General features: G+C 37.8%; 1 protein-coding gene across 3 annotated transcripts; it reads left to right on the forward strand.

Moving 5' to 3' along the window:
• The first annotated feature begins 15,469 nt into the window (after positions 1-15,469).
• On the forward strand, positions 15,470-18,504 carry LOC120106546 (uncharacterized). 3 transcript variants are annotated; one of them, XM_039119511.3, is made up of 4 exons: positions 15,470-15,605; positions 17,965-18,062; positions 18,143-18,288; positions 18,373-18,504. In XM_039119511.3, exons 2-3 carry the CDS (start codon positions 17,972-17,974, stop codon positions 18,286-18,288), a joined length of 237 nt encoding a protein of 78 aa, XP_038975439.2. In that variant the 5' UTR covers positions 15,470-15,605; positions 17,965-17,971; the 3' UTR covers positions 18,373-18,504. The 3 variants fall into 3 exon arrangements, with proteins under 3 accessions (XP_038975439.2, XP_038975440.2, XP_038975435.2); XM_039119512.3 differs by having other exon boundaries at positions 15,476-15,605; positions 17,970-18,062; XM_039119507.3 differs by lacking the exon at positions 15,470-15,605 and adding an exon at positions 16,346-16,424 and having other exon boundaries at positions 17,970-18,062.
• The last annotated feature ends 8,257 nt before the right edge of the window (positions 18,505-26,761 follow it).

Genomic DNA, 26,761 nt, shown 5'->3' on the forward strand with positions numbered 1-26,761 from the left:
GGAGCGGTTTGGATTTAGTTTTAAATTGAGAGAGAGAGAGAGAGAATTTATGAGGACGCGTGGTGTTGATCCAAAGATGTTTCTGATTGTGATGGACATGGTCACGACGGCCCCGTGGCAAGTGACAACCGGACGAGGCAGCCAACCAAGGAACGACACGTCCAGCAAAAAAAAAAAAAAAAAAGTTAGCAACTCCACTTGAGATGCCTCCATGAGCAGCTATTTTGTCTAATTGAAACAAAGAACGAAAATAAAAATAAAAAATAAATTAGAAAAAGTTAAGGCTATATTTGTTGATTTTATCTTTATATAAAATTTTAAAAATTAATAATACTGTGCTAAAGAAAATTAAGTGCTTAGTAAGAGAGAATGAAGACTATTATATTAAGAGCATCATACAAGGTGCGATGAGATATGTACATTATATAAAAATTTAGAAAGAGATTGGTTATACAATTATGGATATAATTATAATGATATAAGATATACTATAATTATTGAGATCGGTCAACTATACAATAACATAAGAAGATATATGACATGATATATTTCTTTGTACATCCTTATTTATTTTCTTCATCATAAGAAAATATATGCTATAATTTATTTCCTTATATGCCATTATTTTTTCTCTTTATTATAAGAAAATATACCCCATTATTTGTTTCCTTTATCATAAGAAAATATATGGCATTATTTGTTTCCTCTAGAATAGAAGTAAATCTTAGTGAAATTATCATGTGCATTGGCGAAGCAGATTTGGTGGTATTAATGGGTGATACGCTATCATGCTCCCTCGAGCAAAACAGCATATGAGTGATGTGAAGCTAAGATCAAAGTTTAGTAAATCTTATTGCGATAAAACTCATGGTAAATATATTAGCTAATTGATCAATTGTACCAACAACGCAAACATGAAAGTCGCCATGTATAACTTGTTCATGAATAGAGTAATAGTCCACTTCGACATATTTGGTACGAGCATAATAAATTGGACTAAAAGCAAGAGATAGAACACAAATATTGTTACTAAAAAAAGTTGATGGTGAAGAGAGGAAAACACCAAGATCCTTCAATAATATATGAATCCATGATAATTCAACTACAATATGAGCCAAGGAGCAATATTAGATTCAATAATAGACTCGGCAACAATAGAAAGATTAAGTTGGGACCAAAGAACTAAGTTGTGGGTTCAATAATATGTAGGGTAGACCTGTATGATGTTGGAAGAGAGTATTCGGTATTAGTGAAAATCTTGGACTTGAATATTCCTGATTTAGAATAGGTTTACAAATGATGAATGATTTGGGGGCATTAATGAAGTTTGAGTGAGTATAGTAGAGTTGGAGAGAACTAGAGCTATAGAAGTAGAGGAGGAGGATTTTGTCTAAAAAGATTGTTGTCCATCGCCATCGATTCTCTTGTCATGTAGAAAATGGGAATCAATAGAGTTCCTTTATCTCTTCTATCATAAATAAATAAATGATAATGGGTAAAATAAAAGAAAGGAAAACAAAAAAAAGAAATTTGCAATATCTCCTCACCATCAATATCATCAAAGTATTGGTGCCTCTGGAATGATATGACATTGATGATGCTAGAAATATATAGCATATAGTGAGGTGGAGGGCATCGTCTTTTGGATGGATCTAAAAATTGTCAAAAGGGTAGGGTACTCTATACATCAAAATCATTAATTAAGATATTAAGAAGTTCTTCCATGTTCAACCTTCTTTGCTATGTAGGGTGTCGAGAAGAAGATAAAATGAAAGGCACATGGGATTGAAAGAGAAGTCTAAAGACCCAAAGTCAATAAGGTTGGAAAGGCTTTTTTTTCTTGGATAGAGAAGGGATCCAAAAATTTTAATAGCCAAGGAAAAATTTAAAAAAAGCATACACGCCTACCTCTTAATATTGGTAGCCCTGGAAAAATGGTGATGCGTATTGGGGGTTGTCTATGACAATAAGGTGAGAGGCGCCAAAATCTCTCACCTAATATGTTGCAAAGTTGTTCTTTTTCAACTATTTTGAATAATGGTTTCTTTTTCTATTATTTGCTATATGCGAGTTCCGTATGGAGTTAGAAGGCTTTTAAGATATGTACATCTATATCTATTCTTCAATTACTGGAGATTGCACACTGGATTTGGGTGCATGGCCAAACATCTTAGATGTGTCCCTAATACAAGTTTAAAACTATAAGGGCTAATGAACAACCAATAAGAAGGCTAACATGATAAATTCAGGTATATCCCTTGAATTGTCAATATAATGTTCGTCAGGTTATAGTTCTCTAATATAGTTAAAAGTATCATTATACTCCTATCTTTGCAATAACTTACAGAAACATTTTCAAGTATGTACTTTTTTATATATGCATGCACCTATTACCAATGTTTGTACATTGAAAAACACAAATATGCTTATTTATCTAGAATAAGAACATAATGCCCCAAGGGAAGAGAGGTCACATGAATCTAATGATAGAGGTGGCATCAAAGAAAGAAAGAGAGAGGGAAATGGAGAGGGAAAGAGGGGTCAAGTCCCTTCTCCATAGCCTATGGCATGGCCATAGGGTAGGCAGAGGATCCACTCTGCTGGCCTCAGGTGCCCAATAGTAAGAGAAGAACCACCAACCAAGAGGCAGCGATGGAGATGGCGACAACCAACTGGATTAAGTGATCAAAAAGAGAGGAGCAAGAAACTGGTCATTCAATTAAGATCTTAAACGACGCCGATCGAGTGGCAGACCCTTGCAAGCATGTGGGTGGCCAAGAAGAGGCAATCATGAGATATTCGTGCTTCTCAGATCTGGAAAAAGATAATCCCATGGCTACAGGCAATTCTTGATCATAAAATAAGGTTGTGGTAAAAAAGCATTTAAGTCTGCTGCCTAGTGGACGGCGAGGTTGCTGAAGATGCTAGCAGCACAAATAGTGGCTAGAAGAGAAAAGATAGATATATAGGCCTAGTTTCATGGTGACAGGGGGTGTCCTATCTCTTTAGTTTTAGTTTTAAGAAAATGGGGTATACCCTATCTCAACACCGAGCCACTAGGTCAGGCTTGTGATCACCCATCGGCTATCGCTAAGCAGCAGGATCCGATAAGCATGTTGATCAACAGACCACCATAGGGTGGAGCAACATAAATAGGGATCTGTCAAGCTTACTTGACCTCGAAGGAGGTTAGGATCTAGAAGCAGAGGAGGAGATTCAGTTTCTCCTTAGATTCTAGAAGAGAGAAACAAGGGGCACCAATGCTTATCGAATGTTGAGAAGGTGGAAGAACAAGGAGGGTCGAAGAATGGCTATTATGGTAAATGAAGATTAGAGGAGAAAGTTAGAGAATAAATAAAGGAAATGAGGCGGAAATTTTAGGCTTTTTTGCATGCCACCGCTAATTGATATGCCGCTCAATGGTAGACTTGAGATCATTGCGAAGGTCCCACAACGATCACCAAAGTTGACTTGAACCTTCTTAACCTGGGTGAGCAAGGATCCCACTGCTTGATTGAGAAATGGATCCTGCCCTAGCTAGCAAGTTCCTGCTTAGTTAACCTGGCCAAGTTGGGTCAAGTCAGGTGCTAGTCATTGCTAAGTTAAGATATTAGTTCCAGGGCTGGGTATTACATTCTTCTCTTCTTATAAATTTCATTCTTGAAATCTATAAACTTAGACCTTCAAAAACTGAAGAGATACTCAATCCACTTCCCAATAATGAGGGGGCTCTCTTCTTGGGCAGCGCTTGTCAGTCTGGTGGAGCACTTGCTCTCGACCCATGGGCTCTGCCCCAATCCTGTGGTTGATATTGTGGCCATGCACACAAAGTTATGATAGCATTCTTCGGTCTGGTCGAGATCATTCCAAAATGAGGGACTCTTATCACATCATGCCTAGGTTACCTTCCCCTCCCCCACCCAAACCATCTCAGTGCTGCTCAATTTTGTACATCAGTCTTCCGTGGTGCCCTTCTAGTATCTCGTGTTTAGAGGTGCTTCATTGTTGGTGGCCTTACCCAGCCTTTGCATGTGCCCAGGCCAGAAGTCTCTATGCATAGATGATGGGCGTGAGCGCGATGCGGTCATCCTTGTGTTGGCATGTGAGTTATTTTCTTGGGCGGTGTTCATCGGTGTGACCGGGTTCTCGCTCCTGTCCCTTATTGCCTATCTCATCCCCTTCAGTCAAAGTTGCATTCGTGTGTGCACAGAGTCATGGCGGTGTTCATTAATTTGGACAAGCTCGCTCTCGATCGAGCGACTCCCATTGCGTCATGCTCGGCTGCCCCACCAGCCCCACCCTAACCATCATTGGTGTTGCTTGGTTCCGTGCATCTGTCTTCCTTGGTGGCTTTCGGCATCTCGTGCTCTGCCTAATGACGACCCCTCCTTCATGCATACATGGGCTGGATAGCTCCATGCATTGAGAATGGGTGTGAGGTACGATGCAGATGTGGCCATGCTGGTGCGTAAGTGGTGACGGATTTGCATCCATTGGCGAGCTCCTTGTCTTGTTGCAACCAACTGTTGGTAGGTGCATCCCTTCACTCATGCTTGTGCGGCCTAGCCCCTCTTAGAGACTTGTTGACATCCCATGTGCCCCTTTTGCCTCCCCTACCTTCACCATAGCGAGGGTTGGCCCTCTTGCAATCCAAAAAAATAGCTTATTTACCCAATAAATACTCAATTCACCTCCTATGAAAAACCTTGTTACAACTTTTGCTTCCTCTAAATGATAAGGTTCAGTGGACTTCTCACAACGTTGCAAGTGGTGGACCGCTCGTGTTGCCATTATCCGAATACTTCACTAGATCATTCAATCGGTAGGAGCGATGGGTGGTGTGTATAGAGGATAGGGATATAGTTAATGTGAACCGATGACTTGCGATTACTAAAAAATTTTCGTTGAAAACCAACAATTGCGATGATCTATCTCCATCATAATGAAATTTTCGAAGATTACTTGATCCTATCGGCCAAGGCTATAGACTTGTCGAATAAATTAGTGTAGTGCATGTGCGGCCCAAAACATCTAAGGGCAGCACAAATCTGTTATTCTCTCAAACTTTTGGAGCCTAAGCGGCTATAGTCCCTCTAAAAAGCTAACCGCAAAGGGCTGCCTCTTCATAGCTTGTTAGCAAGCCAAGGTCTCATTTGCTAATAAAATTAACTATCCATAGAGTCAAGAAAGAACTCTCACTTTGTCGATCTTTGCTATGTCTAGACTTGATAAGTTTCCTCGTATTGTCAATTTCTTTAAGTTTTAGCCTTGCGACCATACCCTCCCCATAACCCAAAAATTTTGATTTCTTATAAGGTGCCGGTGGATCCTGAAGGCACCATCTGCCAATTCTTGGTTGGCATTGTTTAGATTAAGACAGTATTTGATCGTCTTCAAGCCCTGAACTTTCCATTCTTGATTAATCTTGGCAAATGCTTTATAGGGGTTCATCTTTTATAAATCAAAAAATTCACCTTTGACCATGAAATATGAATGCCCTTGACTGTACCTTTTAATCATTATTCTGGTCCTGTAAGGGTTTGCTTTGGGCACTCTAATTTCTTTAAAATAATGGTGCTGGAGGCGCAATCCATCCAATTAAGGAGAGAAGCACATCGTTGGCAGAAGGCATAAGAAGGCTGCTGCACACTGTGTGGCAGACTGATCGGCCCAGCCCAAGATCAAACTGCGAGCTTTTTAACTACAACAATTTAAATATATGCTATTGGAAGCAAGCAATTATATTATCACTCTTTCTTGATAGCAACTTTTTCAACTAGTTGTCATCTAATCTCCTCTTCAATATTTTTACTTCTAACCATTTCTTTTGCCTTGCAACCCTTTAATTACATATGTGGACAATCCAATCATGTCTAATTCAAATACATGTATTAGAAGCAGGTCCTGCTTTGTTGTGCACCCGAGATCATTAGCAACATATGTGCTGCACATGTAATGAACCTGTTCATGAAAAAACTTCATTTTGAATATATATTTTATTTTAGAAAAGGCATCTACTCTTTGCTAACTAAGTGTTTCTTTTTTTTTATTTGTACAAAACCAAGTGAAATTATTTGAACCTCCCCTCTGACAACAGTTCAATGAGGTTAAAATTGAGCATCTAAAAGATGCTTTTCTTTTTTCGATGAAATCTCAAAATTACCTCTCATCAATGAGACTTCATCCAGATGATCAAAAAATTGTTTGGCTGAAGAAACATGATCAGAGCTGAAAAAGGTTGACACCTTTCAAATTTGGTTGGGAATCAAACATGGCCTCAGCTTTTCCGCATGTACTTTCATGTGGTCCGAACCTCCTTCAGCTTTCAAAAGGCTATAGACTGGAATCTTGGGCTCACTTACAAGTTATAGCACACCTAGGGTCCGTCCAGGCAATCTTGGGCTTAAATCCAAAACAAGCTCGAATAAGCGTGTTCCGGGCCACGACGACCCACAGAGTAGCCCCAGAGCACGACGATACGGTGCTGCTCCCTCAATCGTATCCACCACTGGATTAATAATCCAAGGCTGAAAACAACGGAGTCGAGTTAAATCGCTCATACCCGGCGCCCTCTCTTTTCCTTTCTCAATCTCATTCTATTCCTCTCTCTCTCCTCGCGGCGCTGTTCCTCCCAAAGGTGGTGCTCTTCCTCCCAAGGGTGAGATCCCTAATCTCTATTTTCTCCTAAATCTAGAGCTCCGATGATATCGTGTAGAAGTTTGAAATATTGATGGATCTCGGGTTATATGTTGTTCGTATACGTATCTTGATTTGTTTCTTATATCTGGAGGATCTTATAATGCCGTTACTTTATTTTTCTCCGTTTAATCTGATTTCAATCTGCCTCGTAGGTTTTCCGGTAACTATGTTGTTCGTAGGTTTTCCGGTTCATTTGCAGTCATACTCGTAAATCCCTCACCTGCTACATATCAAGTATCTTCTATTCAGAATGGGGCCGTAGATTGTGTTATCAATTGATAAACCTTTTTCTTGCATTGTTTATGGATCACGATGCAAAGTGATTTTTGAGTATCAAGAATGTTAGAATGATACTTGGTGCTTCATCTTATGCAACTAAAAAGAAAACTTAGGAAATGGGAAATAGAACTAAGAATTTAGTTGGGTTGTTTTACATTTGTCAAAAAACAATTTTGAATAGAAAGTATGCTAGCAAGGAATGCTGAACCGGCCTATACCGGCCGGTTCAGCCCGTACCGAACTGGACCGGTCTCTATACCGGCCTGTACCGGCTAGGCCAATTTTTTTTTGGGCTTTTAGATGTGTGAACCAGACAGAACCAGTGGTACTGGTTTGGTACCAGTTCAAACCGATCCAAACCGGTCCGATGGCCGACTGGTACGCCTACCGGTACCGGTTCGGCGATCCTTGTATTCAAAGTTGGAAGGTAGACAAGATTGATATAGATGATAGAAATCCCCTTCCTTTGTCATCTCTCTTGATATCTCATCTCTCTTGATGTCTCAGACTCGCGCTCCCTTTCGATATCCTCTTCATCATGCAGAAAAATTGATGGCCGTTCTTCTCCATCCATGGGCTAACCTGCTCGTAGATTTTAGGTATCTGTCTTTGAGAGTATTTGCAATGGGTCGAACTCATGTCCCGTACCCATACCTGGTTTATCATGTTGACATGGGTATGCCTTGGATTAGGTGGCAAGTCCAGGTATCACGGTGCTTCTTAGTTGCACGAGCTTAAATGGCGTAACCAATTACATAGGTTTCCTGTGTACTAAATAGCCTTGTAGGTGTCATGACAAGCCTCTCATTTGCCAAGCGGTACATTTATTGGATTTGGGTGCCAAATCAATAGTAGTGTGTACAGTTTGGGTCAGTTTAGAGGTATTTTTGAAACCAAACAAACTCAAATCAGTTTTCTAATAGTGGAACCAAAAATGAATTGTCCTAATACTAAAATTGGTTCAAATCAACTGAAAAAATTCAGTTTGGTTCGCTTTAGTTTGTCGGGTTGGAAGAGGAAGAGAGGAGAGGGAAAGAGGGAGGGAGAATAGATGTGCTTCACCATTTGTGGGGGATTTAGTGGTCGACAACCTCTCCCATCACTCCATCGTGCTCCCCCTCTTCTTGGGAGATGAATCCAAGCCCATCCTCTAGTGCGGGAGAAAGTCGAAAGGGGGTGACAGAGCATATCTGCCAAAGGTGGGTGACCATGAGTAGGAGCTCCATCCTTGGATGGTGCGAGGCTCGAACATGAAGCGCGAGTCCAGGACTTGGAGGTGAAACAGCAGCAGCATGTGCATCTTCATCTTTGCTGCCACCTACACGCATGCTATCGATAGCAGCTACGTCAGCCACCTGCTCCTCTACCCCTGCGTCGCCTTCTATATTTAACCCTAAATCAAACATTAAAAAAAAAAATCACACCATCACGATACCATGACTTTAGATTTTGATGATAGCATAAAGTCATACCAAGAGGCTATGCAAGGAGAGAAATTGGTTGAGGTAGTTGACGGAAAGGTACACTGTCATTGGTCGGAACCAAATTCTTGAACCCCTCCATTTTTGCCACCATATCCACCAACATCTCCCTCTCTAGCCTCGATATCAACACCCCCTCCCTCACCACCAAAACCAAATTCCATCGGTTCATGCACCCAACCAAGTACTGCAATGACCTCCTCACCTTGATCCTCTCCCTCCGTAGGTGGTAGTGGTCCTCCAGTTCAATCCTTACGCGAACCTTGCCATCGGCCTCGGGCTCGGAGGTGGCATCTTGGACTGGTTATGAGAGCTCATGGAGGTGGTCAACATCGGGGTCACCATTAGCAGCGGTGACGATTCAGGGTGTGGTGGCATATTAAAAATGCTCAAAAACCATATTGCATCAAATCCTAAACAAAATTTGAGGAAAGCACCAAAACCTTGACCCAAGATTTGCTTAAGACAGCAAGGAGACAGATAGATAGATCGGTCAATAATAAAAATGCTCAAGAAGCCATATGCATCAAATCCTAAACAAAAATTGAGGAAATCACCAAAACCCTAACCCTAGATCTGCTTAAGGGAGCAAGGAGATAAATCGGTTAATAATAAAAATGCTCAAGAAGCCATATTGCGTCAAATCCTAAACAAAAAATGAGGAAAGTACCAAAACCCTAACCCTAGATTTGCTTAAGAGTGCAAGGCCATAGATATATTGATAATAAAAAATGAAGGGAGAGAAGAACAAGCCAAGAACTTGATATAAACAATCAACAAAAAAGAAGAAATTGGGATTTATTACCTCTGGGTCGGCATCTCTAGTGATTTTCTCGAAGAACGTTTGAATTCGTGGAAGGAAATGAGAGCTGGTGGATGCTTGTAAATTCTCTGATGGAATTTGGACCAAGCAGGTTTGTGATTGTTTCCAGGTCGAACCAAGGTGGTGGGCACATTTGCTGCCTGATTTGGTTCGCCTAAGGACATACTATATGGGGATAACATGGGTATCAAGGCATGGCAAGGAGAGAAGATTGAGAAGCGACAAAGATGTGGCCTCGGTTGGAGAACCCATGGTTCCTATAGTTTGGATGCCTCAATCATCTCGGGGCAAAGATTGTACAATGCTTCGTACAAGGATGGGTTAGAAGACCTGCAGTAGTGGGTGTGTGCCCCCTCGAGCTCACCAAAAACAAATTGGTGCCTGGCCGTATGGCACCGTGCCCATTTTTTTGGAGTAGGTTGTATTGTTTCAGCTGTGGTATACTGAATATGCTATCCTTGTATCTGTTTCCTACAACTACAAGTATGATATAGTGAAGACTATAAATATGTCCATGTTTGATGGAAATGTCTGACTTTGTTTCAACCACCTTGAAGTTGGGAGTTGCTGTCAGGTTAAATAATAAACTATAACAAAGGAGTTCAGCTGCTAATGTATGAAGTTGTAAAGAAGCTACTTTGCAGATCTCTTATTTGGGTTTTCTTTTTGTTAATATAAGGCCGATAGGCTCTAGGTCATGCTTCTTTGTCATCAATCCCTATTTACTGGATATCAAAGTTCGAAGTTCCTTCTTGGGTGATCAAAAGGCTGGATAAACTGAGTTGAAGTTTTGTAGGGAGGAAAGAATCCATGAGTGGTGGTGCTTGTCTTCTTAGCTGGCAACTTTTTTTGTAAACAGAAAATTCAAGAAGGCTTGAGGGAGGATTTATGGTGGTGCAGCTTCCAAAATTTAGATATCAAACCTTTGGAAGAATCTTATCAACTATATGTACTACACAAGAAGGAATCTAAATTCTATCTCCAACCTTTGAGTGCTGAAGCTTTCGCTTCTCGCAGTATGTTTTTTGTAGATCCATGACATTTTTCAACTGGGTTTTGTGTTTATTGTAATTGATGGCTGATTAATCAACTTTCATTCAGTTGGTTAAATGAGGAACCTCGTAAAGTCTATTTTACTACATGACTTCCAAAGAAAGAAATGCGGCAGACTTATATAATCAATAGACTGACCGAAGTGGAATATTGAAATCAGAAATTTGCACTAATTTCAGATCCAGGGTTCTTGCTTGTCATAATCAGGATAAACTATGTAGGCAATGAAATAAAAAAGATTTATTCTCTGTTAAAAATTGTGGTTCCATTCTCAACTTTGGAGCCAACCATTGATTGATTGCTAATCCTTTTTGGAGATTGCAACTTCCAGAGAATGTTGATTACTCGATTTTCTATGTGCTACTCTTAAAAGAAGAAAATTCTCACTCAGGAAGGTATGAAAAAGGATAGTGAAATTTTCCATTACACGTGCTCTGTGTAAACTGGAGGAAGAGTCCACTGTGAAATTTTCCATTACACGTGCTCTGTGTCAACTGGAGGAAGAGTCCACTGATCATCTGTTATTATCCTGTTGTTTCTCTGAATCCATTTAAGGGTGTTCTCTTACAAAGATAAATATTGACTGGTTATCAGAATCTCTATGATTCTGGTTTACATTGGAGACTTATCACAATTAAAAAGGTTTGAATGTTTGGTTGGTTTAACCCTTGCAGCTACTGGATGCTGGTCTGAAGGATTATATTGCTAAGGAGAATTCAACTCTTATTGATTGGAGATGCAAGGCTGCCCCAGTGTTGACATTGGAGTTACTACCTTTTTGCAGGACATTTGTTAGTTTTTTTTTTTTTTTTTTTTTAAGAGAAAGGAGGAGGGTGAAACATCCACCCCCCTTCCTTAATAAATTGGTGAAAAATTAAATAAAAATATGTGAAGACAGGATATTACAACGAGTTAGTTGCATGGAGGTAAAAAAGAAGACAAAAGGGAAGCCACATCCTCATGCTGCCTAAGCCTCTTGGGAATGCAAAGGCTTCACTACCGCATTAAAACACATATTGCGGATTCCAAATGGCTGAAATGGACAATTTGTGCCTTGTAAACATCAAATTATCTCTCCCACGATACTTTTCTACACATAGAAATAAGCTAGTCCAATGGGTGTGATCATTCTTGTGCTAATGCATTGGATTCCTTCAGAACAAGCTTATCCGATGCTAACTTGACTGGTGTCTTGACTCTTCTTCCTCCAAAAAGTTTAGAGACTCAATAGGATGGGTGGTGTTGAGGTAGGTTTTTACGGCAAATCGGATACTTTTGGTAAAGCTAAAATGGAGGGAAATATGAATGCAGACTCTTGAGCATTAGATGCTATGCCAGCAAATTTAGAAGTCATGCAATCATGTGACACTAAAAGGCAAATAGCATTGAGCTCTATCAATATGATTTTCTTATTTTGCATGATTTTGCAAGATTGTTGATTAAATCGCCAAACCTCAAAGTTCACGGACTTGATTACTAGAAGCCTAAAAGTTGATGCTATAAAAATGCATTTTTTCCTACTTAAATAGTCATAAATGAATTGTGAAATTGTAAACCAATAGTTCTTGATTACTATGAATGTTGGAGAATAACTGAGAGAATCATTGTGCCTAGAAAAGTTTTAAATTTAACTAACAAGACAGTTCTTTGATATTTTCATCTTGCATCAATTTCATCTTTGCACTTGATTTTGTTGTTCAACTTATGATTCTATACAAGTCAGGATTTTTGATAAATTGAGGGAACTAGTACACATTAGTTTCCACGGGTGGGACATGTGGCTATATTTTAGAAAAAAGACTATAAAGATCTCAACTTTTATAATTCTCATAATTTGTGAATCAACATTATTTTGCAAGTGCCAGTGTAACACTTAACCTACAAGAAAGTGGGCCTAATCCACATGATCGGCTCGGATAGCAAAATTAGCCTGGAACCAAAAAAAAGGGCCATCACATTAAAGCATGTGTTTGGGTGGGGGGGATGGACTCCCATCTTCTTTCCCGTGCGGAAATTTGACACTAAGTAAGGCTCGGGAGCTCGATCCTAGCTCTATTAAACTGCTGGTGTCTCTTCAACCTCCCCCACCAGCTGTCTTAGCCTTGAGTTGGAGCTCGTCAGTGTCTCTTCCTTCGTCCTAATCATCGTCCACCACCGTCGTGGCCTAAGCACAACCGGAAACAACGTACTGATCCCTTAATTCTTTAGTTAATCTTTTTCCATACCCTCCCTAGGCTTTGGATCATGGATTTTGACGGGATTGTCACCGGATTTGGGTGGAAAAGGGGGACCCTGTTTCGATTTTGGATCCCCTATTTTGATTTTCTGCAAGATAATGTGAATTGAATAGGGTTTCGGTCGTCGGTCTACGGCCACATCGAGCCTTTTCTCTATAGGTAGTGACCTAGGTCTTTACTCTGGTTCTAGTGGATTTTTTAGCCGCCTATAGTTGTGCGAATCCTTGGTTTAGGCCCTTGTTTTGGATTCTTATTCGGGCATCGCCAAGTGCTGGTTCCACCATCGCCGAATGATAGACCTCTCGTTGTGGAAAGTCGCCATTGCCTCTGCTTGTTGCTGGTCCTTCGGCTAGTACCATCATGGACATCGCCACCCTCCTTTTTCCTTTTCTTCTTAAGAGAGACCTCAGAGTTGTTTTCACTCGCTCTCTCTTTCTCTCTCTCACGATGTTTAGTGGACCCAACATAGGTCCCTCCTATTTTCTCTCTCCCTTACATGTGAACTTTGTCAACTTGGTCGAAACGAGGTCCTGTATAGTGCGCCGGCTCATGCCTTGATCTTAGCCACACACTCTTAGACCCTACCATCAATAACTCCTATAGTGCCATATAAACTAAAGTATGATTCTTGTTATGTGATTTGCCTAGTTAGATTGTCCAAATCGGACTATCTTAAGAGTTCAGACATCGTCTCTCAGCTAGCACTGTCTTTCCTCCATCTCTACCTCATGTTATTAAATTACTAGTTCTGAGCGGGGATACTGAGACTCAAGATATTGTTAATCATGGTTAAATTTTGATAGTAACATAATTTTGAATATTAGGCTCCGAGGAAGATTTTCAAAGTTAGTAAATTGACGGTTGGTTGTTTGTGCAAGGTAAGTAATGCAACTCCTTTTTTAGATTTATCGGTAAATTATAAATTTTTTTCTAAAATAAATTGTTCATGATTTATGAACATGGTGCATAGTATTTTATCATTAAATATGCCTTTTCGGAATTTTAAATGATTCATGATCGAACGTATTGATTTTTATATGGACATGCCTGATTGATTTGGATATCACATGGTTTTATAAATCTTTTAGTTTGGAACCTGAAATATGATTTTGAGAAAAAGAGTTTGATTCGAGATGAATTAGGACATGTAGCCGGACTATGTTTCGACATCCTTCTAGCGGGGTTTGTATGTTGGCATTTTGATACTCTACTAGTAGGAGTTATACATTAGCACTTTGATACCCTACCAATGGGGGTTGTATATTGGTACTTTGATACTCTATTAATGGGGATTGTATGTTGGCACTTCGATGCCTTGCCGATGGAGGTTATATATTGGTACTTTGATACCCTGCTATTGGGGGTTATATAATATCATTTTGACTATTTTTGAGCTCATTATCTGACATAGCTAAAACCTAAAAGGTATAAGCAAGGTCCGCTATACCGACGTACCGGTATGGTACTGGTATCGAACCGGTGCTGTACCGGTTCGGCTGGTTCGGGCCAAAGCCAAAAAAAATTTGAGGTCGGTACGGGCCGGTACCGGTTCGGTACGGGCCGGTACGGCCTGTATCGAGACTGGTACGGGTTGCGAATAGTTGGAACCGAAAAATATAGCTGTACCGTACCGGTACCAGACGGAACCGGTACGTACCGGCCCGTACCGATCCGTACCGATCGGTATGGCAGACCATGGGTATAAGTATGGTTATAGTTCATAGTTGACGAGATAAACTTGATGTTATGAAAGAGATTGGATTTATGATCAGATTTGATTCATATGTATGATGCTTTTATATTGCTGCATATCTGGATCTAATTTTTGAATTGACACACTTCCATATGCTTATTTTTAGTATATTTTTATTAGTTATAATATTTTCTGATTTATTTAGTTCAAGTGTTCATTGCTGACTGGAGCTGTAAAGCTCATTATTCGATATCTTACTGTTTTTACATAATCGAAGGGGTAGCTTGACTCGAGGTTGCGTTAGTTCAGATTAGGGTTTTATTAAAGTTTGATACAAGACTCTAGAGTATTGTTGGTTTTGTGAAATATTTAACTTTGATTTAGTTATTTAAATTAAAAGTTTGAATGTTAATTATTTAAATTTATTCTGCTGCTTATTTATGATATCATGTTGAGATGCTTTGTATATTTGTGATGAGAGTTTTCTATGAGTATGCGGCAGTTGACATGATCCCGACTCGTGATCTTGGGTTGGGGGCTAATATGGCAACAGAGCATAAGTGGATGAATCATAAGATGTAGAGTTAGATATATGATGAATGTAGATGGATAGACACTGAGAATATTGGGATGTAAATCCATGTTGAATACATAATAAGTTATTTAAGAATTGAGATGTCTTATTCGAGGATTTCTAAATAAAGAAAACATTATATATTCTCTATTTAATATTTTTGAGTTATTTTTTCATTAGGAAGTTATTTAGTGAATTTGGAGAATTTTAGCGGTTTAATCAGAGTGCACAATGGAAGTACGGTGGTTTGAGTTATTTTGTAGTTAGACAATAATAACTTTGTTATAGAAAGTGTTAGGATGAAAAATTTAACTTTAAAGAGTTACTTGGAGACTACGGGATGATTTAAGGTAGAAGTCCCTCTGATTATTGAAAGACTTAGTTAAAGATATTTCGAGGATGAAATTTTCTTTAGGGAGAGAATGTAACACCCAACCTAGAAGAAACTGGGTCCGGTCCACTTGTCCTGCCCAGATAACAGAATTAGCTCAAAACGAAAAAAACAAGGGCCAGCACGTGAAGCACGTGCTAGGGGTTTGGGGGACGGACTCCCATCGGGACTCATCTTCTTCCCTAACTCCGCAAGGGAGTTCGACACCAAGTAGGGCTTAGGAGCTCCATCCCAGCTTTATTTAAACTGCCATTATCTCTTCAAACTCTCCCACCAGCCATCATAGTCTAGAGTTGGAGTTCGTTGGTGTCTCTTCCTTCCTCTGTCCCAAGCATCGTCAGCCGCCGTCGTGGCCTAAGCACCGCCAGAAACAAGGTAATGATCCCTTAATCCTTTAGTTAATCCTCCACACCCTCCTTAGGCTTAAAATCATGGATTTCGGCCATGTTGAGCCTTTTCTTTATGTTCAAGGAGTGACCAAGTGCTTTGTCATCGGTTAGAGTGGATTTTTTAGCCTCCTATAGTTGTGCAAATCATCGGTTTAGGCTCTTGTTTTGGATTCTTAGTTGGGCCTGCCGGCTGCTGTTTCCATTAGCAAACCTCTTGTTATGGAAGGCTGCCATTGCCTCTGCTTGTTGTTGGTCCTCCGGCTTGCACTACTGTGGACATTGCCACACTCCCTCTTCCCTCTCTTTCTTCTTAAGAGAGGCCTTAGAGCTCTATTCTCTCTCTCTCTTCTCTTTCTCTCTCATGATGTTTAGTGGACCCTGGTAGTGGGTGTCTGCTGTTTTCTCTCACTTTTATATAAACTTTGTCAACTCGGTTGAAACAAGGTCTTGTACTGGTCGTGCAGTGGGTCAGCTTATGCCTTAATCTTGGTTGCACCACTGTTAGACTCCATCAATAATTTCTATAGTGTCATATAAACTTGACTATGATTTTTTTTGTGATTTGCCTAGTTATATTGTCCAATTCGGACTACCCCAGGACTTCAGACATCATCTTTTGGCTAGCATTGTCCTTCTTCCTTCTCTACCTTATGTTATTAATTACTAGTCTTGGTTTTGTGCGGGGATGCCGGACTCAAGATTTTGTTAATCATGGCAAAATTTTGATAGAAACATAATTCTTGAATATTAAGCTTGGAGGAAGATTTTCAAAGTTAGTGGATTGTTGGCTAGTTGTTCATGCAAGGTAAGTAATGCAACTCTTTTTTTAGATTTATCAGTACATTATAAAATATTTTTTAAATTGAATTGTTTATGATTTATGAACATGATGCATAATATTTTATTATTAAATATGCCTTTTTTTGAATATTAAATGATTCATGGTTGAACAAATTGATTTTAATATGGATTATGTTTGATTGATTTTGATGTCGCATGGTTTTATGAATTTTTTGGTTTGGAACATCAGATATGTTTTTGGGAAAAAGAGTTTTGATTCAAGATGAATTAGTACTCGTATCCAACTATGTTTTGTTATCTTGCCAGCCGGGGTTGTACATTGGCATTTTGATATCCTGCCAATAAGAGTTATATATTGGCATTTCGATACCTTATCAGTAGAAGTTGTATGTTCGTACTCCGATACTTTGCCAGTGGGGTTGTATGTTGGCATTTTGATACTCTGTCAGTTGGAGTCGTATGTTGCCACTTTGATACCTTATTCGTAGAGATTATGTAGTGCCAATTTGACTATTTCTGAGCTCATTATCTGGCCTAGCCACAGGATATAATTGTGGTCATGGTTCATGCTGCCGAGATGGACTTGATGTTTTGAAAGATATTGGACTTGCTTTGCATGTTTGATACTTTTATATTGCTGCATATCTAAATCTGATTTTGAATTGATGCACGTTCATATGCTTATTTTCAGTATATTATTATTATTTATATTATTACCTAATTTATCTAGTTAAAATGTTCATTGCTTACCGGGTTGTAGAGCTCATTATTCAATATCTCATTGTTTTTACATAATTAGAGAGCTATTTTGACCTGGGGTTGCATTGTGGGAGAGCGACTAGAGAGAAATTTTGGCATCTTTAGTTCAAATTAGAGTTTTATCAAAGTTTGTAGAACTTCAGAATATTGCTGGTTTCGTGAGATATTTAACTTTGATTTTAGTTATTTAAGTTAAAAGTTTGAATGTTAATTATTTAAATTTATTCCGTTGCTTGTTTATAATATCATGTTGAGATGCCTTGCATGCTTGTGGAAAATTTTCGATGAGTATGCGGCGGTTGACACGACCCTGGCTCGCAATTTCGAGTTGGGAGCATGATAGCCAGTTTATGATACTTTTCTATAAAAGACACGCTTGGGAAAATTACTATGAACCTTTTTAGAGATCATTAGGTCTAGATTCTGTGATTGGCAGAGTCGACTATCTGATAATAATTCAGTTTTTGTGTTTATCTCAATCTTGAGTGGGCTCGCCATTAATGAGATTCACCATTGATCTGATATAGCCATATATACCATTTGTATATGTTGTTAATATGTTTTTCTAATTATTTGAATATGTGTGTGTGTGTGGGATAGCTTTTAGCAAAACTTTTAGATACAATGTCAGAGTCAACCCATCTATTCCATATATTCTCCTGTATTGTTCTCTTCTGCTATTCCTCTTTCACGGAAGTGCTATTTTGTGGACATGGGACAAATTCTGGATTGTGTTACATGTTCATTTCCCATCATTGATGCTTTGGAAATTTTTCACCATCAAGTCCAGCTATGGCTGCCAAATACATTGGAGCTGCGGCGGCATCCTTTGCAATCGTATATGTAGTCGATACAGCTATTGCTGAGAAGAAGATATTTGGAGGTAGATAAAACAAATCTTTATAGAGAACCTGCTTCCATCTTATTGATATAAGGCTTAGCTGTTGTGTTTTCTAAAACCAGGCACCACTCCCAAGACTGTTGCTGACAAGGAGTGGTGGAAAGCAACTGATCAAAAGTTCCAGGCCTGGCCTCGAACCGCTGGACCACCAGTTGTCATGAACCCCATCAGCCGTCAGAATTTCATTGTCAAGTTCCATGAAGCTTAGGTGAAGATGAATTGATGCATCTTTATACTTATGTTCCCTAATTTTTCAGCACCATATTTTATTTTGCTGATTTTTTTTCCTCAGGATGATGAGAAGGTACGATTTGGAGTCTCTTGCTGGAAAGGCATGCATTCAATAATCTCTGTTCTCTCATGAGGAATGGTTTCCTTCGTCATGATCTTCTTTGTAGTTTGGATTTGTTGAATGAGTTGTCCAACTGAATAAAATTTCATGAAACTTGTTTGGATGTGATGATTCAACGAAAGATAGAATTTGTGATCTTCTGAACTATTGCTGCATGTTCATCTATGCCCATCTCTTTATAAAGCCTGGATGGAATTGCATTGACTGGTGCAGTCTGGTCTAGGGAACCTGGGTGACATCTTTTGCTTAGGTTGGTTTGGGTGTCAACCTTGCTTTATTTGACCTGCTTCATATTTCCTAATCCTTTGAGGTTCTTTTGTTATGCTGTGGGCCATAGTTCTCACTGTATATCTTTGCGATTTTGTTACTATGATGCCAATTGCAAGATCAAGCATCAATATCATGTGATTTCTTGTTTCTTTCTTTTCCTTTGTTATGCTGTTGTTTTTTTTCCCCACCACACATTGATGGAAGGGTGTTGGAATGCAGACAATTTTGTTTCCAATTAAATCAGCCTACAATTCTGGTGGTCTCGGAAGTGGACGAAAATTCCAGTACATCGACGAATGTAGATGCCTGGTTGATGACACAATTTTGCTTCTAATATCTTGTTAAACCAGGTTGGTCTGCTCTGTTTGTTCTTCTAACAAATTGCAGATGAATACTCAAAAGGAGAACAAGAAAAATTGGGATAAACAGGCCAATGCATCCCACTCCCTCTCAGCAAAACTATTGCCCTTGCAAATTGGGAATACTGAACCTGACAGGAGGTTTGTATCTGCTACTCTTTAATGTCGCAGGGCCAAAAAATCTAAATAATATCTTTTGGCTAGTCTTTTTTGGTGAGGTCTTGGATTGTTATTTAACCTTCCATCAAAAAATTCATTTAAGCATTGCACAAAAATGATACTTGTGCGGTGCGTGGGAGGCAATAAAAATTAAAATAAAATCAAGTAGGAGAGGTGTGATAGGAGAATTCAATGGTCAAATTAGATTCAATGTAAATAAAATCAAGCAGTCAAGGGTGTGAAAAACATGGATTAAAAAGAATAATTGTTCATTACCTTTTATTTTGCAAAAGTAGAATTGAGATTGTCACGCAAAACTTGCAAAAAATAGTTGATTATAAGTATTCATACAGTATCTATGGAAAAACCTGCTTCTAGCTTCAGCAATCAAGTTACAAGCGTCAGATCTTCCAATTTACACCTAGAATATTTCAACCATTCCTATTATAAAAAAAATTAATAATTAAGAAATAATTAAAAATGTAATACTAATTTTTTCAATCGCTTCGATCACTATAACACAATTAGCACTTCAACTATAGGTAGCAATAGAAGTGAGTTTTTTTTTATTGGTCCCCTATTATTCTCGATCATCATGCCATTAAATTTAAGTTCGTATTTATTTTGAATTTTTTTCGTGTATAAAGAAAAATATGAGGAACATTTTTTTTACATCGCTTCTTGTAAAATTTTTGTGAGTGGGCTTTCTAAACAACTCTAAATTCTATTTTTTTTTGAATGGAGGAAAATATGAGCAAAACTTTTCTTTTTTACATGACTTCCCACAATTATTATAAAAAGTCCCACTAAAATTTGAATTTATTTCAAAATTTTTATACATTTGAAGTAAAGTATAAGGAATGAAATAATTTAGAATGGATAAGAGAGAGAAAACTCGACCCCTCTTAGAAATTTAAGAAAAATAGAATGAAATATTAGGAAAATTGCATGATGCATGGAAAATAAAATTTTAAAATTAACTTATTGAATAACTAAATGAGAAATTTATGCTAAAAATTGGTACAAATAAATTGTAAATAATATTTTGAGTGTTATTATTTTCAATATGAACTTTTTGTGGATGGCTAAATTATTTTAGGAAAATTTTTTCTAGGTGGTGTTTTTTGGGATGCACCATAAAAGGCCAAGTTTTGATAAACATGTCCTATCCGTTTAATAGGTACAGAGATGCCCAAGATGGGCTACTACTATATTAAGGTTAATAAAATTTACTTATTTTTTTATTTATTGCTATATTATGTGGGGATTAATGGTGGTCCTTTGGATGGGTGGACCCAAGAGGAGGGCGATATTATGATGTGGGAAAAACCTCATTCCTATTTTTTAATTAGATAATTTTAGAATATTTTTTCTAAGAATACCCATTTTCCTATGCATCATAATATCTAAAAAGTATCTAATTTAATTTATTTTCCTTTTAGGAATGAAATTATTTGAAAATTATTCAAAATTTTTTACATGACTTCAAAACAGATAATTAATTGTTTTTTTTTTGTGCATGGAGGATTTTCCTTCCATTACGTGACTTTCTAAAATTATTTGAAGAGTCCCACTAAAATTCGAATTTATTTCAAACTTTTTTGTGCATGAGGAGAAAAATGTTGGGAACAAAATATTTTTTCCTTTTTTACAAGACTTTGAATTTTCTTTCCTTTTTTACACAACTTTCTAATATAATTAATAAGCAAAATACTTTTGTATTTGGATGATTTTTCTTTTTTATATGACTTCATAAAATTTAGGGAGATTTTTTTTAGAATGAAATAATTTTTTCCTCCTTTTAGACAACTACAAAATGGAATATTTTTTTTCTTTATGTGCATGACTTACTATATTGATTAAGAAGTGATTTTTTTTTGTGCATGGAGGAAAATGTGAGCATAATATTTTTTACATGACTTTTAAAATTAATTAAGAAGACGTGGATTTTTCTATAATTTTATTTTTAATTTTTTTGAATTTAAATAGCCTTCTGCTTTGTTTTGTCATCCAATTTAAGTGATGTGCCTTGTGCTCGCTGCGCCTGCAATATGAGCCCTTCAAAGCCGTAGGCCCTTGCTAAGGGTTGGAAGGTGAATGGTGTGCTCGGCCGTCACTTCACTAGCTTGGATTCTGACTTAAAAGTGTTTGATCATAATCTGGCACATGGTAGCTTCATGCCCCTAACTTTTCAACTAAATGTGATGACCAATTGTGTGAATCATTGATTCTTCTTGTACTAGATCGAATTACTATCGTGGCACAACCATTAGTATGGTCAAAATTAACTTTTCTCTTGATGGGCTAATCCTAGCTCATGTTTTCAATTAGTGGGTAAATAATCCAATACTTGGCTAGTTTTGCCTTTCAGTGATTGGAAGAGCTAACATCAAAGGATCAAAAAGCAACGTTACTATGAATGCTTAGTTGCCACAAGCCACCTATACCTTTGGTATCTTTTTTGACACCTTTAGCTTTTAATCCTGAAGGTCTAACGGATGAACAATCTATGCTTTTATGGCTCATATTCGTACTGGAAATCATAAATAAATGAGCTTTTACCATTTTGTTCCGCATGAGGCTTCTGTTCTCGTTGAGCTCATATTAACGCACTTGACTTATCTTTTAATAGATATCCCGCCCCAACCAAACTCTCCACTTGATAATGTCTTCCGCCTAGATCTGTTCGCCAGGGGTGGGCCTTGGAGCCAAAAGGAGGGGCCGGGCTTTGCTTACGACTCACAAATAAGTAAAATAACGTAAAAAGTAGTGGTATTTCACTTGTGCCGGCCGAGTTGGCTCCCACTTATCCTATGCCTCTCAAGTCATTTCATAAAGTTAGACTAAAGTCAAGATCAATAGGGTCATCTTTCCCCGTTGATTTTGCCAAGCCCATTCTCTTAGTTGTGGTTTGATTGGATAGTTGGCAAGGGCAATAGAAAGCTCATTAATCCATTCATGCATGTCACTAAGTAGATGATGAGGCATTTAGCTATGTTAATAGAGTCACAATTACTCCCATTATTTACTTGTTCTTGGTCGACTTTCTTCAGTTTGATATTCAAAGCACTGGAAAGAAATCACATAATGATTGGTCATTAAGTTCCCTCAAAAAACATTAGCAACTCTACTTGAGGTGTCTCGGTTTAGCTGCTACTTTGTCTACTTGCTAACAAAGATTAAAATAAAATAAAAACTAAGTTGGAAAAAAAGGTAATGTTGTATATGTCCACTTTATCGACGCAATTATTTTTGAAAATCAAATAACACTTCATTGAGAAAATTAACTGCTTGGTAAAGAAAGACAATAATATGATATATTAGGGACACCATATTCAATGGAATGAGATATGTAGATTATAAAGAAGTTTTATAAGAAACTGGTTATACGATTATAGACATTATTATAGTGATATGACAAATATATGCTATAATTATGGAGTTGGTCAACTATTCAACATCATAAGGAAATATATGCTATAATTTATTTTTTTGTATGCCATCATAAGGAATTTTGGATTGAAGGCGGAGGAGAAAGAAGAAGATTTCACAAATATGATTTATTTGATGGGTAGTGGGTATAGATGAGAGCCGTCCATGAAGTCACCTAATATATAAGAAAGAAGGTCCGGTTCGCTTACCTGAGAACTCCTATTTTATGTCACAGGTTAACAAGTCTAATAGGTTTGGGTTGGGTTACGTAGGGTAACAAATAAGAAGGCTCAATTTTGACCTAGAAAACATGCAGCTTGGGTTGGATCGGGCCAAGTTCAATAGATCCGGACTCGATTCAGAAAGTCGAATGTTCCAATTTTGAAACCCGACCTAACCCTACGAATCCTTAAAATAAGGTCGAATCAAATAGAAATAGGTCAGGACGGGTCATGGGTCAGCCCAACTTATTTGTTGCCTTACATACTATATGGACTACAAAATAAACTTTCCTTCAGGTAATATGTGCACAAAAAGGTGAAAATCAAAAGGGTAGTTGGTGCCCCATTTCCTCTGGCATTTTATGATGTATTAGAGATTAAATGCCATTGATTTCTAGTGTCCCCACCATGTGATTTACTCAATGACATGTTTCTTTCTATAAGAAAAATGGTCTCACATCCATTTATTTGTTATAGTTGCATGTGGTCTAGTCCTATATGTGACAACCTCGTGTCTCCCTGCTCAACCATGAAAAATAATTATGAGATGCCTTACCATAGGCTCATACCCTGACTTCTGGGTCTTTGTCTTCAAAGAACTGCCAGTGCCATTAAAAGTTGATTTGCTTATGAATACCCCAACCTTCTGAGGGAGAGCACAGTTATCTCTTATTTTTGATTCTAGCCACCATTTTCAATTGTTTACCTATAAAATGAGATATAATAGGGAATATGCTATATGAATTGCAATTGTATGGTAGTGGCCAGGCTAAATCTACTGTTTCAGGAGTCAGTTATATTTTGATAATAATTATTTATTTATACTATTTTTCATTTAATGAAATTGTTACTAAAAAACCAATATTTTCATGATATTGTACATAATCTTTGTATTCTCTAATTTATAATGAATGGTAAGGGCTGCTGCATTGCATTAACATTTGATTTTATTTAGAGAATTTTAGATAATTAAAAGACAATCTTGAGATAAATAGTTCAACATTTACCTAAATGCCTCTAACCATGTGAAAGTTAAATACAGATTCTCCTGATTGTACTGGTTATACTCATGCGAGACTAGCTATTGTGAGTTGCCGATTTACCAAAAAAAAAAATATATGTTAAATACGGATTTCTAGAGGTTGGTAATAAAAGCCAGGTGGTTAACACCTCCTTTTCAATATAAAAAAAATAAATCTTGGGGTTATTTCTTTCCATATGTTTAGTTGACAGGCAAATTTTTTTTTTATGGATAGGCTAGAATGATGTTGTGCCATGGCATTTTGGCTGAATACTGTGCATTGCAACTTACAATCATGGATGGAATCTGAAAGAAGCTTCAAAGCTGTTGTAGTGGACCTATGGAGGTTAAAGAGAGATGCCCATATCAGAAAAGCTGCTTGGACCCAGCCTAGCTCTTTTCCCTTTAACATGAAAGAGATTAGCCTTTGGAAAGGCAGTAACAACATCTCAAACGAAGTCATAGCAGCAGCGGAGCTCCGATTCAGGAAACAAAACTTTCACCTTAATTGCTTCTTTCAGATGGATCCGTCACCTTAGAAAAATTCAGCTGTCTTGGGATTTCTTGTGTGGTCTTCACATATTTATCAATGATAGTTGTATTGTACAATTGCGAAAATCCATCTTATAGAGGGTGCATCTATTCGGATTTTTGACTCATCTTGAATCAAGTCCGGTAGGGTTAGATTCGATCGAGCGGGTTGTTTGCTCGGTTAAAACAGGCCAGATCAAGTCCAAATGTGTTGGATTGGAATTACTTGGAATAGGTCAAGCCGAGCCGAGTTCGTATAGATGTGGTCCACATGCATGTCTGCTTTGATTTTTTTGCTTTCCCACTAGAAGTTACAACAAAAAACAGGAGTATTATTTGGAAGCTAGTGTATACTTACACCATGATAAACAATCAAGGGTCCATTTTGGTTGCCCCACTTGCTGCAAAATAAATGAGCAAAACATTCAGGCTTCCCCTCACATAGAGAAGGAAATACAAGGAAGAAAAGTAGTTGGAGTCCAATGATAAAGAAGATAATGTCCATATTAAGAAACACATCTTAAATACTGTACATAAGGAATGAGACAAGGGGTTAGAAGTTGCAGCCTCTAAACCTAAGCTTTGATACTATATTTCCTAATCAATTAATTCTAAAAGCTTAAGTTGTTAGGAAAAGGATCGGTAATGTATGTCAGGCTTTACACCATATTGCGAGTGCCCTTAGGTTTTCGAGTGCAATTGAGGTCCACCACTTGCTTGAGGAAGGAAAATTGACTATAAAGTTCAAGTGGTTTATCTTGCCAGGATGCGAATAATGCAGATACAACAATGTATAAACCATGTGGACCATCATGTCAGCAGAAACAGTCCATGTGAAATGTGTACCTGAACAAGCATCAAATCTAGTGAACTAATTCATAGGATTTGTGGGATTCCTCTCCATGTACCATGTCCAATGCACCATACTACTGTAGAAAGTCAATGCAAGATGGTAAATTTCACACTAAGTCAAATTCAAAGTTCACTTGAAGTTTAAAAAGAAATGGAACTCATGCATCCAACATAGGTGCAAGACTCTTGTCTAAGACAAGAACCAAAATTGCTACTAAGATCTTAGAATAACCTAGAAGGAAGGCAAAGGTCCTATATTCTGATTAGCAATGTCATGCAAGATAAATGCCGAAAGTATTTGTTCGGGTGTGGAAATCATCTTTCATGGATAATCAGGGATCTGTCCACTATTCTTTTTATTCTTGATGTCTCCTTTTTATTTTCCTTCACATTATACTCATTGTAAAATAAATGCATTCCAAAACTAATTACAAATTTAGGCCTTGCTTGCATCATTTCTAGTTTCTAGTCTTCATTTTTTTTAAAAATGCAGAAATTGAGAAAAAAAATAGTGTTTTATATCTCAGTTTCTATGTTCACTTTTTTTGAATACCTCTCCTAAATTTCTAGAAATTGAGGAAACTAAAAAAAATCCGGTTTTAAAGTTTTTGAAAACAATAACCATCCATGATCACCAAGTTATATCTCTATTGCCAACAATACCACAACTTCATCGCCCCTTTGTTACGCGTCGTTACTCGTTACTGCCGGCTCTAAGACATTGTAAGCCATCACTATCAATCATCAACACCTGGTCGTAGCTTTCATAAGCCATTAGTCATTGCCAAATAACACCTTGCCTTTGTCATTATCTCCACCGTCACAATTACCAAATATAGTCGAAGTGACTACCAAACATTTTATATTTTAATTTTTTTAAAATAATTTTAATTTTCAAGATACTGAAAATGAAGTGATGTTAAACCGACCATATATTATATATAAAGCACATCGAAAGAGTATTCAAAAAGTAAATCAAAAAACATCTCGACCAACCATCCTTGCTAAACTACTTACCCTCTTTGTTGACACATACAAGATCTCTTCCTTATGGAAGAAAAAAACCCTAGTAAGCAGAGGATGGTGGGCCACCATATGTGGGACTAATTCCATGCTGCCCAATCAACACACAGATGCCAGCCACACTCTCCTCAGAGAAGCAAGACCAAGTCAACAATTTCCATGCTAAGGAATGAGTGCAGGGAACGAACCAAAGCAACAACTAGAATAAAAGCTACAATAGCCTAAACAGTCCAAACGGCTGTATCCCCTTTATAAAGTGGCGCCAAATGGAACCACCTCGTGCCCAAAAGCAAACTACCAACCAACTTCCTCGCCCTCGTGAGCTGTAATTGCGCAAAGACCACCCCATCGCAGTCCCCACGGACACAAGAAAAAAAAAAGAAAGCACAAATCCGAATATCTCTTTACTATTTTAGTCTTTTAGATTAAGACGTAAAGGTAATAAAAAAAAAAGAAAAGAA

This window comes from Phoenix dactylifera, chromosome 3, assembly GCF_051530095.1.
Source record: "Phoenix dactylifera cultivar Ajwa chromosome 3, Ajwa_hap1_PhDact_Kaust_v1.1, whole genome shotgun sequence".
Lineage (NCBI taxonomy): Eukaryota > Viridiplantae > Streptophyta > Magnoliopsida > Arecales > Arecaceae > Phoenix > Phoenix dactylifera.

Coding starts and splice junctions, on each gene's coding strand:
- LOC120106546 (XM_039119507.3), top strand. Junction 18,063..18,142: donor TGAGAAGAAGATATTTGGAG/GTAGATAAAACA, acceptor TTCTAAAACCAG/GCACCACTCCCAAGACTGTT.